General features: G+C 39.8%; 1 protein-coding gene across 2 annotated transcripts in view; it reads left to right on the forward strand.

Annotated features, from left to right (window-relative positions):
* Nucleotides 1-1,855: 1,855 nt before the first annotated feature.
* KCTD8 (potassium channel tetramerization domain containing 8) overlaps nucleotides 1,856-16,886 on the forward strand; it is a 268,583-nt gene continuing 253,552 nt past the window's right edge. For both annotated transcript variants that reach the window (XM_057546983.1, XM_057546984.1), the window contains exon 1: nucleotides 1,856-2,894. In XM_057546983.1, coding sequence (XP_057402966.1) covers nucleotides 1,946-2,894 — 949 coding nt within the window. In that variant the 5' untranslated portion in view covers nucleotides 1,856-1,945. The remainder of the gene's footprint in view (nucleotides 2,895-16,886) is intronic.

The following is a 16,886-nucleotide window of genomic DNA, read 5'->3' on the forward strand; positions in this document are numbered from 1 at the left end:
ATTTGGGGGGAGGCAATAAGCTTGAATACGAGGATTACATGAAGATGCATAATGCACACCAGGTTTTAAGTCTTAGAACTTTGGTAAATATATTGTATTCTTTCATTAGTGCATTTTCAGTCTCAGGTAATGTAACTTCAAAACTGATATAACATTTTCTGGGGATGTGGCTTATAAGGATCAATGAATTAAATATAGTTTTTAATACTCCAAATAACTATTAATTATTTATAAAAATTAGAGGTTACAACTGTTATCTCAAATCCAGTACTTTGTGTGTGTGTGTGTGTGTGTGTATGTGTGTGTGTGGTAGATTCAAAGAGAAGGAATCCTAAGTAGGCATTCAGAATTTTTAAAAAGATGTGAAAATCTGTACATTATTTTATTTGTTAATGGATAAGGTTCATCTATAATACTATGATAATTTTTGAAGCAAACTACTTGTATAGCAGTATAGTCTTTTCACCTTTGTACTTTATAAATCAATGATTCTTTATGTTTCTGAACACAAAAGGATGTCCCAGGATGAATAGCCACAAGAAAGGAGATTCCTCATTTGCAACTCTCTCCTCACTATCACAAATAATGCTGATCTTACAGCCTGTACCTGTGCTGTGTACAAATGGAAATTAAAGTGAGCTTAAATTCATATAATTTTCATTTGTGACCTGACTCTTACTGTTAGATTACTAATAAAACATAAGCCATTTCTCTTGCCCTGAAAGCTGAAAGGGAAGTGAAGAGATTAATCAGAGGATAGAGCAGGATCGGAAACTAGGAGCAAATAGAGTAAGTTCCCTCCCTGGCTTTGTCCCTCCCTCCAACAATATTTATTAAGCATCTACTATGAATCAAATACTGAAGGGATGAAAGGAGAGAACCGTCACGTTACCACAATCCTTTATTAGTTTTGTGAACTGAAAAACAGATTTCAGTTTTAAAAATCCTTCAACTATTTGTAGCACCTGCAGTTAAATATGCAATCACGACATCTTAATGTAACTGAGGTTCCGGCATTTCGCCCTTCACTTCAAAAACTATGCTAAAACCACTACAAGAGATTCACCCCTCACGTAGTTTTTTTGGCAATCAAAGTCCTCACGCCAACATTTGTAGCAATTTCAGATTGGCACCCTAGCATTTTTGTTATAACACAACCCCCTACCCCACTTCCCACCTTAATGCAAGATAAAAAAAAAAAAAAGTTTTACTGGGCGAACAAGGGCAAGGGAGGAAGGGAGGGACGGACGGACGGAAGGGGGAAATGAAATGGATGAAGGAGAGATGCTGTCCTTTTTCCCGTTTGTTTTCGGTTCCCTGCCCTCTTCTTCCCATCTCCCCGCTCGCTGTCAAGTAGCATCACCTCCAGGCTCGGCCCTCGGTCCTTCCCCCTAGCGTCGGAGCCCCGCAGCCGGAGGCTGGCACCTATCTCTTTAAATGACAGCTGTGGCTCGGGTCCCAGTCCCGGGCTTGACGTCAGCGCCGCCTCCCCGGCTGCGAGGAGTAGTTTGCGCCACCTTCCGCGCTCGAGGCTCGCGGCGCGCTCGCAAGCTGCTGGGGCGGCGAGTTTTCTTTGCTCCGGCCCCTCCTCCCGCCCTCCCCGCCGAGAGCCGAGCGGCAGCTTAAGAGCCTCTCGCAAGTCTCTCACACTTCCCCGCCGTCGCCCCCAAAGGAGCAGCCGCTCCTCCTCGCGCCGCCGCCGCCGCCGCCGCCGCCGCCGCGGCGCCCTCAGAGCTCCTCTCCTGCACATCGCTCCCTCGATGGAGCCCGGGCGCCGCCGCCGCCGCCGCTGCCCCGAGCCCTGAACCGGGCCTCCTCGGCCGGAGAAACGTGCCGCCCGGCCCGAGGGCGCATCAGCGGCACGCCACCGGGGTTGCAGGGCGCGGGTTTCGGGAAGGAGAAAGTGCGGCTCTCCAGGGTCACTTGCCCAGCGGCGGGGCGGACCATGGCTTTGAAGGACACGGGCAGCGGCGGCGGCACCATCCTGCCCATTAGCGAGATGGTCTCCTCGTCCAGCTCGCCCGGCGCGTCGGCAGCCGCCGCCCCGGGGCCCTGCGCGCCCTCGCCCTTCCCCGAGGTGGTGGAGCTGAACGTAGGGGGCCAGGTCTATGTGACCAAGCACTCGACGCTGCTCAGCGTCCCGGACAGCACTCTGGCCAGTATGTTCTCGCCCTCTAGCCCCCGGGGCGGCGCCCGACGCCGGGGCGAGCTGCCCAGGGACAGCCGGGCGCGCTTCTTCATCGACCGGGACGGCTTCCTCTTCAGGTACGTGCTGGATTATCTGCGGGACAAGCAGCTCGCGCTGCCGGAGCACTTCCCCGAGAAGGAGCGCCTCCTGCGCGAGGCCGAGTACTTCCAGCTCACCGACCTGGTCAAGCTGCTGTCGCCCAAGGTCACCAAGCAGAACTCGCTCAACGACGAGGGCTGCCAGAGCGACCTGGAGGACAACGTCTCGCAGGGCAGCAGCGAGGCGCTGCTGCGCGGGGCGGCGGCCGCAGCGCCCTCGGGTCCCGGAGCGCACGGGGCTGGCGGCGCACCGGACAAGCGCTCCGGCTTCCTCACGCTCGGCTACCGAGGCTCCTATACCACGGTGCGTGACAACCAGGCGGACGCCAAGTTCCGGCGCGTGGCGCGCATCATGGTGTGCGGACGCATCGCGCTGGCCAAGGAGGTCTTCGGAGACACGCTCAACGAGAGCCGCGACCCCGACCGGCCGCCCGAGAAGTACACGTCCCGCTTCTACCTCAAGTTCACCTACTTGGAGCAGGCGTTCGATCGCCTGTCTGAGGCCGGCTTCCACATGGTGGCGTGTAACTCCTCGGGCACCGCCGCCTTCGTCAACCAGTACCGCGAAGACAAGATCTGGAGCAGCTACACGGAGTACATCTTCTTCCGTAAGTTCGCGCTCTCCGAATTTCCCAGTTCTCCCCGCCCCCTCGCCGACCCGCGGCGGGTTCCAGGGCGTCCGGTGTCGTTGTGTGCCTCCCCTATCGCGGCAGACACGATTTATGGTTTCGTGCCTTGCGATCTCCCTTTTGGCTCCTCTTTTCAGCAACTCAGGAGCACGCAATTGCCAAGCAGTCCTCTTTCTTAACTTTATTCATCTTGCCCTCTCGCCCCGCCCAGCTCTTGGAGCCTCTGGACTCCTTTCTACTACCGAGGGCCGGGAAAAGACAGGGACACAAGGCTGGGCGCGTAGGTCCCCTTCCTTCCCTCTGTCTCCGTGGGACTCCCGGGGGTCAACTTATGTGGGTCCCAGTCATGTCCCTCCAGGGGGCAGGTTGGCATCAAGGTACCGCGGCTCACGCCGGGTTTACCTCCGGTTGGTGCGGGTCGGCGCTGGAGCATTCACTTATGGGTGGTTTCGAAAAGGGGCAACAAGAGAAGTGGCGATTGTGCCTCCAAAGCCCCTCAAGGGCCCGGGGGGGAAAGAGGTTTCCATTGACCCATAGAAACCTCAGATTTCTCTCGCGCCAGTTGTCTTCTGTAACTGTTAGGGGTTTTGGACAGAGAAGGGTGGAGGGAACGGGCTTTGGTGGTCTGAGTGCTGTCAGAGTTGGACATGAGGAAGGGAAGTGGTGTATATGCGCCTGTGGGTGCGCGCGCGCGCGCGCGTGTGTGTGATTGTGTTCCCTTTCTGGGCGCCTTCAGTGCGAATGAGGGATTGAATCCACTTTCCCAGGGGGAATAAATGCAGTGATTTTCTGAACTGAGAGAACGAGGGAGAGGATTGGAAAGCATCTGGCGCAATGCTTTTTGTAGCGCACTTCGGCGGGGGCGGTGGGGGGGGGTTCTGTGGGTCAAGTTCAAGAACTCCACCGACTAGCACTGGGGCTTGGGGGATGGGGAACCGGGGCAGGGACAGTTCTCAGTGACGTTTATAAAATGAGGAGGGCCGCAACTAGAGAGCTATGTGGACAAATGGAAAGCCATCTGGGATGGGGGCAGGAACATCATTTGGCAAATGTTTTTTCTTTCTCAAGACACAAGAAAATTGAAACCTTGCCTGTAGTGTTAGGGAGAGTAGCATTGACAGCCTGTGTATAAGTCCAGCTTTAATTGTATTTATTTATTAAGTAATTCACTAACTGTTTGTGAACCAGGCAATTTTTTGCACTTTATTTTGACTGGGGAAGTGGAAAGGATCTCTCTTTGCACAGGCATGAGATTGATTGGAAGTTGCTCATTGTTTGTGTATTCTAGTAACCTTGGAGGTAAGGGTGACAAAACACAGCACACTTAGTGTTAGATTGTCTTTTTTAATAGTGCTGGTTTTCCTAAGAAAACCATTTCAACAGAGAAGCAAAGAAAGTGTCCATTGAAGTGGTAGATAAAAATCTAATTTTCTTAGAGAAAGAAAAATATTATATCACTTATATGTGGAATCTAAAAAATAATACAAATTAATCTATATACAAAACAGAAACAGACTCACAGACAGAAAAAAAGGTTACAGTTACCAAAGGGGAAAGGGGGGAGGAATAAATTAGGAGTTTGGGATTAACAGATAAAAACTACTATATATAAAATAGATAAGCAAAAATGATTTACTGTATAGCACAGGCAACTATATTCAATATCTTGTAATAACCTGTAATGGAAAATAATCTGAAAAATATATATAACTGAATCACTTTTCTGTGCACCTGAAGCTAACACAATAATATAAATCAATTATATTTCAATAAAAAATCTAATAAGATTTTTTATTCTTAATTATATGAAAGTATTATTTGTTACACAGTAAAAAGATCAATAGTCAGAAAAGCCACCCAAAGGAAGGGACGTTTATTGACACTTCACATCTTAAACATTTATGTCATTTCAACATAGATATGTTTCCAAGCATTTCAGAAGATGAGAGGAAATGAACTTTTGACTTTTTTTAGTGATTTTTAGTGGTTAGTGATTTTTGTTAGAGAAGATGTAAGCATAAGTGTTCTGCAGTTAAGGTTCTTGAATTTTGGAATGTTTCGCAGTTCTGGTCTTTCTTTTTCCCCTAGAAACTTGCGGACTTGAAAATGTCCGTTACTTTGATTATGAAGAAATAATACAGGTTGTCTTTAAATTATGAAAAATGCTCATAAAATAGTGTATTGAAGTTGGAAACTCAGCCAATTTAAGTCATAAGATGATTTGAGAGATGCTTAGAATTCAGGATATTTCACTTCTGGAGCTAGAAGAAGTGAAAGAAAATGAAATATATATATTATGAATAATGACTTGCAGAGTATTCACATAACAAATGAGTTCTGAGATTCATTGATAAAAGTCCCAGAAATCTAAGGAAGCAACTCAAAGCCTTTTTCATTTATTATCCTGTGGGGGAAAATACACAATTCCAGATTAAATATGGTTCTTTTGAAGCGGTATTCCAGTTGACCAACCAAATATGGTTGCCATTTTTTATTTGTGATATAAGATTTATCTCGAACACTTATATATACATCTACTTAATGTTTTGTATAGCTTGCAGCACATTTTCACAAATTATTTTGTATGGGATTCCATTTAACATTGGTGAATGAAAACTCATTGTATTTCCATCCTATTTAGTGAAGGTAATAATGTTAACTATTCAGAGTGTAGTTATCTTGTTTAGCAGTCTCTATTTTTAAAAGACTACCAGTGTTATTCATAAAAACAAAATCATTAGATGAACTTGTTTGTCCACCGTTTCAGATGCAGAGTGGGCCTTATTATCTTTTATTTCTCCTTTCACACAGTTCTTTCAAAACATTTTTTTTAATGTATAACATGTATCAGTCATTTTAACACCTTTTAAAGGTGAACTTAGTAGTTTGAAGCCGCTCTGAAAACTGTAGAATTGGTTTATACACTAGAGCATCAATTTCAGCTTTTCACTCCCCCACCTCTGCACCCAGCTTCACCCCTGAGTTTCTGTAGAGATGGGAGGAGAGTGGCAAATGGTTCAGTAATCCCAGACACTGCTATTTGCCAAATGCGTGATCTTGACTAAATTATTTTAGTTTCCTCACCTGTGCAATGGAGATTATTATAGTACAAATTTTATAGAATTTGAGAATACATGTAAAGTGCTTAGACCAGTGCTTGACCTATAATAAAAGCTTAAAAAATGTTAGCTGTTACAATTATAGTAAAGACTTTTTCTTGTCAGTATTAAATTTAAATTTTGTTTTTAGTAAGTATAGTTGATTTGGTTGTAAAGTTAATTAGAAAATTATTTTGCAATTAAATGATAGCATAATAAACTTTCAGAAGTTTGAAACTACCAATTTAATAACCAAATTCTTCCCTGGAACTTGGATTTTTCAGGCCAAGTTCGAGTCCCCTAGGTTTGCCAATCACACTCCAGTTAGTTCTTTTGGATCAACTCCAACAGAACCCTTTTCTGATTCAGGGCCAAGAAGTGTTTTAATACTCTCCATTAGGAGTTGAAACTTTGGCAATATTTTCTCACAGACACTGAGCTAGATTCATATCTTCTTAAGTACTTGTATCCACATCATTGGGTTCTAATACTCAAGGTTATATACAGGCTATTAAAGATTTAATATCAGCTTCATTTGGCTACATGGACACTTTGATCTATTATCAGTCATAACTCATAATTTTATCAAGACTTTAGACTCTGCAACATATACTAGTACTATTAAATCCATATTACTCTACTAGTACTGAAGATGGATTGTCCTTTCTTGAAGGAAAACAGTGATTTATTGTGTTTTCTGTTTTTTGGGGGGTGTCTGTTAAGTGTAATTGTGGCTCTTTTTAGCAATATCTCAGAGACGAAAAAAGGCATTTTGTGTTGGCATTGTATTACATAGACAATAGCTATCTGCTTGGAATGTGATATGTAGACTACCCATAATTAAAATGAGCATCATATATACCCTTTATTTCTCATAAACAGTGTGTTTACAGAAAGGTAGTACTGATTCACTGCTCTTCTCTAATAGTGCTTTGAGTTTTGCATTCTGTGTTGGTTGAATAATATGTGGTGTGAAAGTATACATTTGTCTAGGTGCAATTTGATATTCCTTAAATTTGGTACAGCCTTTTTTGTTGTGATATATGAGAGTGCCAGATATAGGACCTAATGCTATTACTGAACTGGACTGTGAATTCTAATCTGTCTTAATGGATTTTTATATATACTCTTTCAAATATATTCTGATTTATTTCACTGTTGGGTTGAAGAAAGCTAGTTGAGTTGAAAATATTCCAACAGCTATTCAATCCTGTGTTAGCAGGACTGTTGCATTAAAAGCTTTCTAAGAAACATCTTTAAAAAGTCATTCTATTTAGATGCATACCTTTAAAATTATATATTATTTTCTAGTCCAAAAATACTTCTACTTTTATCACCAAACACTGTTTTATGGAAAATAACTTTGTTCCTTCTTATTTTTTTTTAAAAGTTGGTTCTTTTCTTCTTGGAGACTTACTAGTTATTTTTATAATTATCGTGGAAAAATTTCTTCTGCAGCCACATGGCTGAACGACTTTTGAATCGACGGGGAACAGATAACTCTGTAAAACACCAAGATTCTTATTTCATGCAAATACAATATTTGCAGTAATAAAGCAGACAGAAAATGACAAAAACCTTGGAGTGCAAAATGTTTGGAAGCCATGCCATGGTATTGGTTCCTGTTTAAGGGCATTAAACTTTTATGTCTGGCATAGTACTGTCTCTAAATTTGATCTTTTAAAATGGTGTTATGGCTTTAGTTTTCTCTGCCACCCTTTCTACAGCTTTGTGTGGGTCAATCCTCAAGCATATAATAAAGCAAAAAGACAATGGCACTACAAGCCTTATTTGGCAAGTTCTTTCTCTTTTGTAGCTTAGAGTAGAAGAACTCACAATGAGTGTGTTTGTGTGCCTTAGTTAAAAAGAAAAAAAATCTCTTTGGAAAAAGAGAAATAATATATATGAAATTAGCAACAATTATTACCTATTGTTATAAGTTATTGGGTCAATTAGTTTAAAATGTGAAAATGTTGTCAGCTTATTCAAATGCAGCCCTTTTTTGATAATGGAAGTAATATGTGCAGTTTTAGGAATTTTATAAAAGAGAAGTAAAATTTTAAAAAATTGCCACCAGTAACTGCTAATAAAATCTTGACTCATTTCCTTCCAGTCTTTGTTCTAAGCCTATGAAGCTGACAGACATACTTTTTGAAAGTTATGGTGATACTATGTAGATGGTTTATATGCCATCTTTACTTTGGCTTTATACATTTAATGCAGTTATACATTTAGTGACATTTCCCACAAGACATTGAATTTTTTATTGACATCTTAGATAAAAGTATAATACATGTCCTTTGCCACAGACAGTATTATAAATAAATATTGGTGTTGAATATTTTCCCTGTAAGCTTAGAAAAGAGTTGATTTTTTCAAAGTACAGTATGTGTAATAAAAAGAACATTTACTATGTACCTAGTTTTGTGATAAATGTTTTATAGCCATTACTTTTACTTTTTTAACATTCCATCAGCTTGGCATTAGTTCCCTAATACTTCAGTTAGGAAACTATGATTTGGAGAAGTTAAGTTAACATCCTTAGGTCATAGAGCTGGTATGCGGCTGAGCTGGAACTAGAATAGTTCTGCCTTATTGCAAAGCCCTTACTCTTAAATATTTAAAAGTAATGCCTGTTTCATGCAATCAATTTTGCAAATGTATTTCAATGTCTACGAGTACCTAGAACTTAGCTCTCTGAGCAAAAATGGGTAGTGTGAGCTGTATATGAATGAACCTAATTTTTCTTAATCTATTTTAAATTTCCTTAAGAATACAGTAAATGCAGTTGACCCTTGAACAACTGTGAGGGTCTATCTATAAGCAGATTTTTTTTCGAATAATACGTATTGAGGTTGGTTGAATCTGAGGATGCAGAACCTCCAATACAAGGACCAACTATAAAGTTAAAAGCAGATTTTCTACTGAGCAGGGGTGGGCACCCCCTAGGCCCCACATTGTTCAAGAGTCAATTGTATATGTTTTATGTCTTTACTTGATGAAAGGGTTAACTTTTATTGATTAAGGCTGCCACATTCATGGATATTTTTTAAATTCAAGAAAATAAACCATTTGACTCAGTTTACCACTCTTTTGGGGGAACAAGTAGTATCTACAGGTTTGATAGACTGACCAAATTTAAACAGTGTTAAGGTAGTCTTCTGCAGAAAATTCATTTTACCTTGTGTAATATAACACGTTTTATGTATGTTCTTAGAAGGTGACAAAATGAAGAAGGTATTTTGGTTGAAATCAATTTTGTTAATTACATATAGTTTATTGGCCCTAAATATTGGTTAATGCCTTTAAATTATATACTTGCTATAATTAGGTCCAAAAAAGTATCAAATATCTCCTGGGTATTGGGATTATTGGCTTTTGGTGTTTTTGAAGGCTTAAAGTATTGTGGAAGTATATCTATACATTTGAAGTAATTGGAAAGTAGTGCTTTAGGTAACCCTTCAATCTATGTTTCATTACAGTTATCGTTTTTAAAGCCTCTTTTGAATTAACTTCAGGGTATTGTCAGCACTTAGCAGCCACAATCCTGCAAGACAAGCTGGCAGCTTCTCTAATGGAGATGATTCTAAAAGGTTTTGCGAGGACTTACCTAAAGATGAGAATAACTTTATTCACAGGTTTTCAAAGTCACTCCCATAGGTAAGTTAACTATAAGTTCTAAGGGTAATGGTGAACCTCCAGCTGCTGACTTGAATGTAAGGTGTCCTGTGCCTAGCATCTGTATACTTCTCATCATTCGTTTCTGCGAGGGAGCATGTCATGAAACCTAATTATCCTGTAAGGTTAGTTGTATTTTGCACTTTCAAAAGCAAAATATATGAGTATTTTATACTGAGTTTATACTGTTTACAAGTTTATTTCTTAACTCATTGGTTTTTTAGTGCACTCCCGGTACCATAGTCATGTCATAACTGAGTGACCCCTTGCTGTAGAATCCTTCTGCATTTAGCTCCCACACTTCCCTGTCTCTTCCTAGTATGCTACGTATAAGGTCTTCATTGCATTTCCTAAGCATGTAACGATCTCTCTCTTTTTTCTTTCTTGTTGTATCCTATTTTTTTCCTAGCTTTATTGAGATATAATTGACATATAACATTTTGTAAGTTAACATGTTGATTTGATACACGTGTATATTGCAATTTGATTACCACTATAGTGTTAGCTAACACTTCCATCTCCTCACATAGTTACTAGTTCTTTTTTTGTGGTGGGAACATTTAAGATGTACTCTCTTAGCAACTTTCAAGTATATAGTACAGTATTTTTGGCTATAATCACAATGCGGTGAGTTAGATCCCCGGAACTGATTCATCTGATAACTGGAAGTTTGTACCCTTTGACCAACATCTCCTCATTTCCTCCACCCCCCTCAGCCCCCTGGTAACTACCATTTTACTCTGTTTCTATGAGTTTGGCTTTTTTTAAGATTCCACTTATAAGTGATATCATACAGCATTTGTCTTTCTCTGTCTGGCTTTTTTTTCACCAACATACTGCCCCATGGTCCATCCATCTTCTTCTTTCTTTATTATGGCTGACTATTAGTCCATTGTATATATACACCACATCTTTAGTCATTCATTCTCTGACAGACACTTGGGCTGTTTCCATATCTTGGCTATTGTGGATAATGCTGCAATAAACATGGGAGTACAGATATCTTTTAGACATCCTGTTTTTATTTCCATTGGATATATATCCAGAAGTGGGATTGCTGGATCATGTAATTATCTCTTTTCATCTTGACCTTCCACACTGGCCTATTTTCTCCTTGAGAGTTGGCACCAAGTCTCACTTTTGTCTTTTCATCCCCCAGTTCAGTGGCTACTGTCACATTAAGAACTCAGTAAATATTTCTTTTTTGAATGAAAGTATAAGTTAACAAATGAACCAGCAATGTTGCAGGTTCTACCAACGTAGTTATTGAATTGAGATTTAGTTTCACTTCAATTTAAATTGCACCTATTGAGCAATTACCAGGCTATAGCTTGCGACAAGACACGCTAATGTGAATGACAGAGACCTTGCGTTTAAGGCGATCACAGTAAGCTTTATGTAATACTGAATTATGTTATAGAGGGGTTATTTGGTGTATTAAGAGGCAGAGTAATGGCATGAGAAGCTGTTGCACAGGCACCTATAAAGAATGAAAATAACTGAAATGTTAACTAAAACACGGGACAGCTTCAAATAATGTTATAAATGAAGTTGTTAGGATGGTAAAAATACACACAGAGACACACACACACAATTATTTATTTATTTATACTTAAATGATTGGTAGAGTAGAAGGTACAAGCCATCAAAAATTAGCTGACCTTTTTTTTTTTTAAATTAAATTAAATTAAATTTTATTTTATTTATTTTTGGCTGTGTTGGGTCTTCGTTTCTGTGCGAGGGCTTTCTCTAGTTGTGGCAAGAGGGGGCCACTCTTCATCGCGGTGCGCGGGCCTCTCACTATCGCGGCCTCTCTTGTTGCGGAGCACAGGCTCCAGACGCGCAGGCTCAGTAGTTGTGGCTCACGGGCCCAGCTGCTCCGCGGCATGTGGGATCCTCCCAGACCATGGCTCGAACCCGTGTCCCCTGCATTGGCAGGCGGATTCTTAACCACTGCGCCACCAGGGAAGCCCCCCCCCCTTTTTTTTTTTAACGTATGAAAGATGTCAGGCAAATGCTCTGAGCTGCAGCCTACCTGCAACCACTTGCCTTTCAGAACATCTTAGAATGTGTAGTGACTGCTGCCTCCAGACATGGTCAGGGCCTACTGTGGTGTAACATAAGTTCAGGAAGTATCTGGCTGTACTGGTAGGAGTTTGCAAGTGTGAGGATCCAGTGAACTATTTTGTTATCTCTACTCCTAGTTTTTAAAAGGTATCTTGAAATACACTTAAGAGGTATTGCTGTTTCATGATCCATATTACAATATCAGTTTTACTTATTAACCTTGTGTCAAGGTAGTTCATAAAAACAAATCAACTTTGCTCGCAATAACAGCACATAGCTTCATTCACCAGTTAAACTTAGTTCAGTGCTTGTTCAGCAGTTGGAATGTAAACGTGGAATGTAATTTCTACCATATTTTAATCATTCTTTTATTAAATCCTACTTACATGGGGGAAAATGAGTTAAATACAACAAAAGAATAAAAATATATACGTAGTGTTGATTTCCAGCTCACCAGAATGGTAAGTGATTTCACCATTCAGTTATGCTAGTTCCATTTCTTGCACCAGTTATAATAACAAAACCCTTGAGCATAGATGGAATCCACAGTATATTGCCATTTCCTTTCATCTTGTATAATTAGACATGTCTAATTTCTGATACAAGGAGACTAGGGAGAGGAATACTGTGCTTAGAAAGAGACAATACCAGAATCTCTTGGTCCCCACTCCCAACAAGCAAAAAGCTTGAACACTATGAATGATTTTCTACTTTTTAGTCAGATTCCTTGAAAAATTCTGGCTCTAGTTTTGAGAGCTTGGAAAAATCATTTAATCTCCCTCCTGAAGGAAAAGTGAGGGAAACAATAATACTCATCTCGTAGGTTTATTATGAGGGTTAAATGAAGTAATCCATATAAAACACTTAGAAGACTATCAGACAGGTAAAAATTAATTGCTCAATATATGTTAGTTAGTGTCACTTACCAACTTAATATCCTCAAAACATATATCTATCTATATATTCCCACTTCTCTACATTATCAATTCATAGTACCAAGTTTCTTCTTTTTTTTTTTTTGAGGAAATTGATAGCAATACCTATTCAGAATTGCTCTGAAAAGGTCCCATTATCAGTAGTGAAATTAAAAAAAACTTGACCTACTAAGTATAAAATTAATTGTAACATATTATTAAAATAAGTTTATTCTAGTTTGTTCTTCACTGTATAGGAAAAAAATGCATTCTTCCAGGTCTAACGCTGGTCACTGGTCAATTTTGACACAATTAACAGGAATACTGGTATTCAGCAGTTATTGTTTCAAACGATGGGGTGTATTGAGGCAGAGCACCTCTTAATCACATTCTATATTTATATTTCTGTTGAAGGCTTTTAGCTTTGATTTTCAGCAGTTTTATGCAAGAGAACACATTGTCACAGGGCCAGGGACTCAAACATTGCTTAGAGTTTGGGCATTTGGCCAAAAAATTTGAGGCTAGGTTTTGGATTAAATACTTATCTCCACAATTTTAGGAAAACTATGTTAGCTTTCAACTCAATCAGCTCCTATTGAAACTACTCTACACATTTTGAGTATGTTTTTTAGTTGCTAAAAGTCCAGATATTTGAAGAAAGCATAGAGAGCTAAGGGAGATGCTGGCAGCCATTCAGAGATAATTCTCCAATATTTTGACCTCTTTCTTCTGGTTGGCAAAGGCTGCATCTCTTTGCAGGTAGAGGGTAAGGACTCATTCATATAATTCTAAAGTGACTTCTGTTTTTGTCAAGGAAAAGTTGCTACCGTGGCAACTTTATAGTGAGTGGCAGGAGGAAGCAAGCATGGTGATTACAAATTATTGGTGTAATCTATATGGTGATTTTTGGGATGAATCTTCTAATGTTGCTCCTGACTTTTAGAAGAAAAAAGAAAGAGTTGGCAATAGAAGTCTTTGGACTATCATCTTAACCTTCATTAGTATGCATATTTGTTTTATTTTGTGCTAACTTTCCTTTTCTGTGCTTCATTTTTCATGTAGAAAATGGTAGAAGTTGATCTTTTTTTTTCATATTACCTCCATGGAATTCCATAAGTAATATGTTCCAAGTAATCTGTGCTGAATAAAAATAGGATATTGTTCTTGTTCTAGTGTGTCAGATTGTCATTTCTTTTCTTAAAAAAATTATTTATTTATTTATTTATTTATTTGGCTGTGTTTGGTCTTTGTTTCTGTGCGAGGGCTTTCTCTGGTTGCGGCAAGCGGGGACCACTCTTCATCGCGGTGCGCGGGCCTGTCACTATCGCGGCCTCTCTTGTTGCGGAGCACAGGCTCCAGACGCGCAGGCTCAGTAGTTGTGGCGCACGGGCCTAGTTGCTCCGCGGCATGTGGGATCTTCCCAGACCAGGGCTCGAACCCGTGTCCCCTACATTAGCAGGCAGACTCCCAACCACTGCGCCACCAGGGAAGCCCAGATTGTCATTTCTTAAAGAGAATGTGTTGAGTATATTGATGTTAACAAAACATTTATTTAGGGTGAAACCTTTTCATGTACTATCTTATTTAATGTATAGCTGATTCACTTTGTTATACAGCAGAAACTAACACAACAGTGTAAAGCAATTATATTCCAATAAAGATGTTAAAAAAATTTTTTTTAAATAAAAGCAATAGGGGTGGGATTGGTAGATGCAAACTATTACATTTAGCATGGATAAACAACAACGTCCTAATGTATAGCACAGGGAACTATACTCAATATCCTGTGATAAACCAAAATAGAAAAGAATTTAATGACGTTTAAAGAAACATTCAGAAATATAAAGGCTACCAAACTAAGAGAAATCCAGATTAGATTAATTTTAAGCTACTGAGTCATATGTCTTATTTAGTTTATTTATATTCATTCATGCATTCATAATCAGTATTATATACAAAGCAGCCTGTTAGGTGCTGAAGATGTGGTGGTAAACAATGACGAACACATTTCCTGCCTTTCATGATCAGGACCATGACATACAGATGTGCAGTTTGCACATTGCTTAACTCTAGATTTCATTTACTGGGTCTAGTTGTATAGCAATACAATAGGTTGTGTATTGTAGATGTGCAACGCACCACTTGTGAGCCTTTGAGTAATGGTTCTACTCATGGCCAAAGACCAATGGCCAAAGTTAGTTAGTTATATCTCTAACTTCTGACCACAGGAATCTAGGCATGAGTGTGTGTGTGTGTGAGTGCACATGAGTGTGTTTAGGGAGAGCATCAGTATGACTCCATGACCACTGCTGGCAATTAAAAAACTTTTGCCCTCTGAATTGTGGCTAAATAATGACCAGTTTGTTTTAGAAAAATGTGACACTATTATTAATCTTGGCCTTTTGTTGAAATTGCCTATTTAGATATAAACTTAGTATTGAAAATGAAAAATTTTCTGGTTTCTACATCATACCTCACTCCCTTTTTGAGAAATTTTATCTCTTGAAGTCTATTCAGGAGTCTAGATTTTGCTATACTACTTATATAGGTGTTGCCTATTCTCCATGAAGAAATCCTAAAGTCAAATTAAAATGAAGACTTCTGCTGGTTACCTTTGATAGGTATTCTATAACTGAGATTAAATTTGAATTTGAAGTGGTTATGAGGTATTCCTTTTTATTTCAGTTAAGCAGACATGTGATGGGTTGATTTAGCATGTTTCACAGACAGTGGTAAAAAGATATATATTTGCTCTGTAGCAAGAAATATGGAACTTGTTAACAATTCTTAATGTTGCTGGGAAATGGAACCATGAATAAATATGCTAGGAAGTCCAGCATTGAAATTTCTGTAGCGTTGTATAATCATTTACATCTCTTCTGCTGGACTGATGTGTTTCTAAGGCATGCAAGAACCATTAAAATATTTCAGGTTTCGCTTTCTGTGTTAGCATGTTTGGATTGTAAAGTAAACTTAGTTATTTCAAGCTGTCTGTTTTATAGCTGACACTATCAAGCCATATTTATCATTATTATAATTTGGTACTTAGCATTCATACTGTGAAGCTCAGTTTTACCCAGTATTTGGTAAAACTAAGAAAAGGGATAACAGATTTACTTCACAGTTTTAGTATAAACACCAGGGTCTAAAGACTAATGGCTATAATTTTTGTTAAACTGTACACAATATTTTATGAACTGGAATTGTGCCCCCCCCAAAGATATTTTGATGCCCTAACCCTCAGTACTTCAGAATGTGACCTTATATGGAAACAGGGTCTTTACAGAGGTAATCAATTTAGAATGAGGTCATGAGAGGGCCTAATCCAACATGACTGGTGTCCTTATAAAAAGGAGAAATTTTGGACGTAGAGATGTAGATGCACATGCACACCGAGAGAACACCACGTGAGCATGAAGGTGGAGATCACACTGATGCATCTACAAGAAAAGGAATGCTAAAGATTATCAGCAAACCAACAGAAGTGAGGAGAGAAGCATGGAACAGATTTTTTCTCGTATCCCTCAGGGAGAACCAAACCTTCCAACACCTTGACCTTGGACGTCTAGCTGTGAGAACTGTGAGGTAATACATTTTTGTTGTTTAAGCCACCCAGTTTCTGGTACTTTGTTATGGCAGCTCTAGCAAAGTACAAAAGTCGTTTCAAACTCTTTATCTTGTAACAAATCTGGGAAAAGCTTGAAAGGCAATGGTTTTAAAACTCCCTGAATTTTTCAGAGGTCTTAGTTGCAGATGACAGACTCCATTCTAGACAATTTAGACTGGAAAACACTTATTAAGTATAATGTCGATAGCTCACAGATTACTTGGGAGGTCTGAGCTTCCAGGAATGACTCCTAGACACCATAGAATAGGGCTCCTAAGGGAGGTGTACAGTACATTGTACGAGGTCTGAATGTGATTCCTTGTGGAATGGTCACCTATGAGTTAATATATTAATAGGTAAGTTATTTGCCCTCAGTGCATTCAATAAACAGTGTCAAATAGGAATAGGATGACTTCAGTGAAAGATTTTGTTCCAAAAATGGGAAAATAGGAAACACAGAGCACCACAGGTCTGTAGCAAATCCCACCTTGCAGACAGCAGAGACTCCCTTTACTGGCAACAGAAAAAATTCCTTGTTAAACCTACCTGGCAGCACTTGGTTCTGTCATTGAGTAAAATTCCCTTCCTTGCGGGTTGCTTTAGGGTT

This window comes from Balaenoptera acutorostrata, chromosome 5, assembly GCF_949987535.1.
Source record: "Balaenoptera acutorostrata chromosome 5, mBalAcu1.1, whole genome shotgun sequence".
Classification (NCBI taxonomy): Eukaryota; Metazoa; Chordata; class Mammalia; order Artiodactyla; family Balaenopteridae; genus Balaenoptera; species Balaenoptera acutorostrata.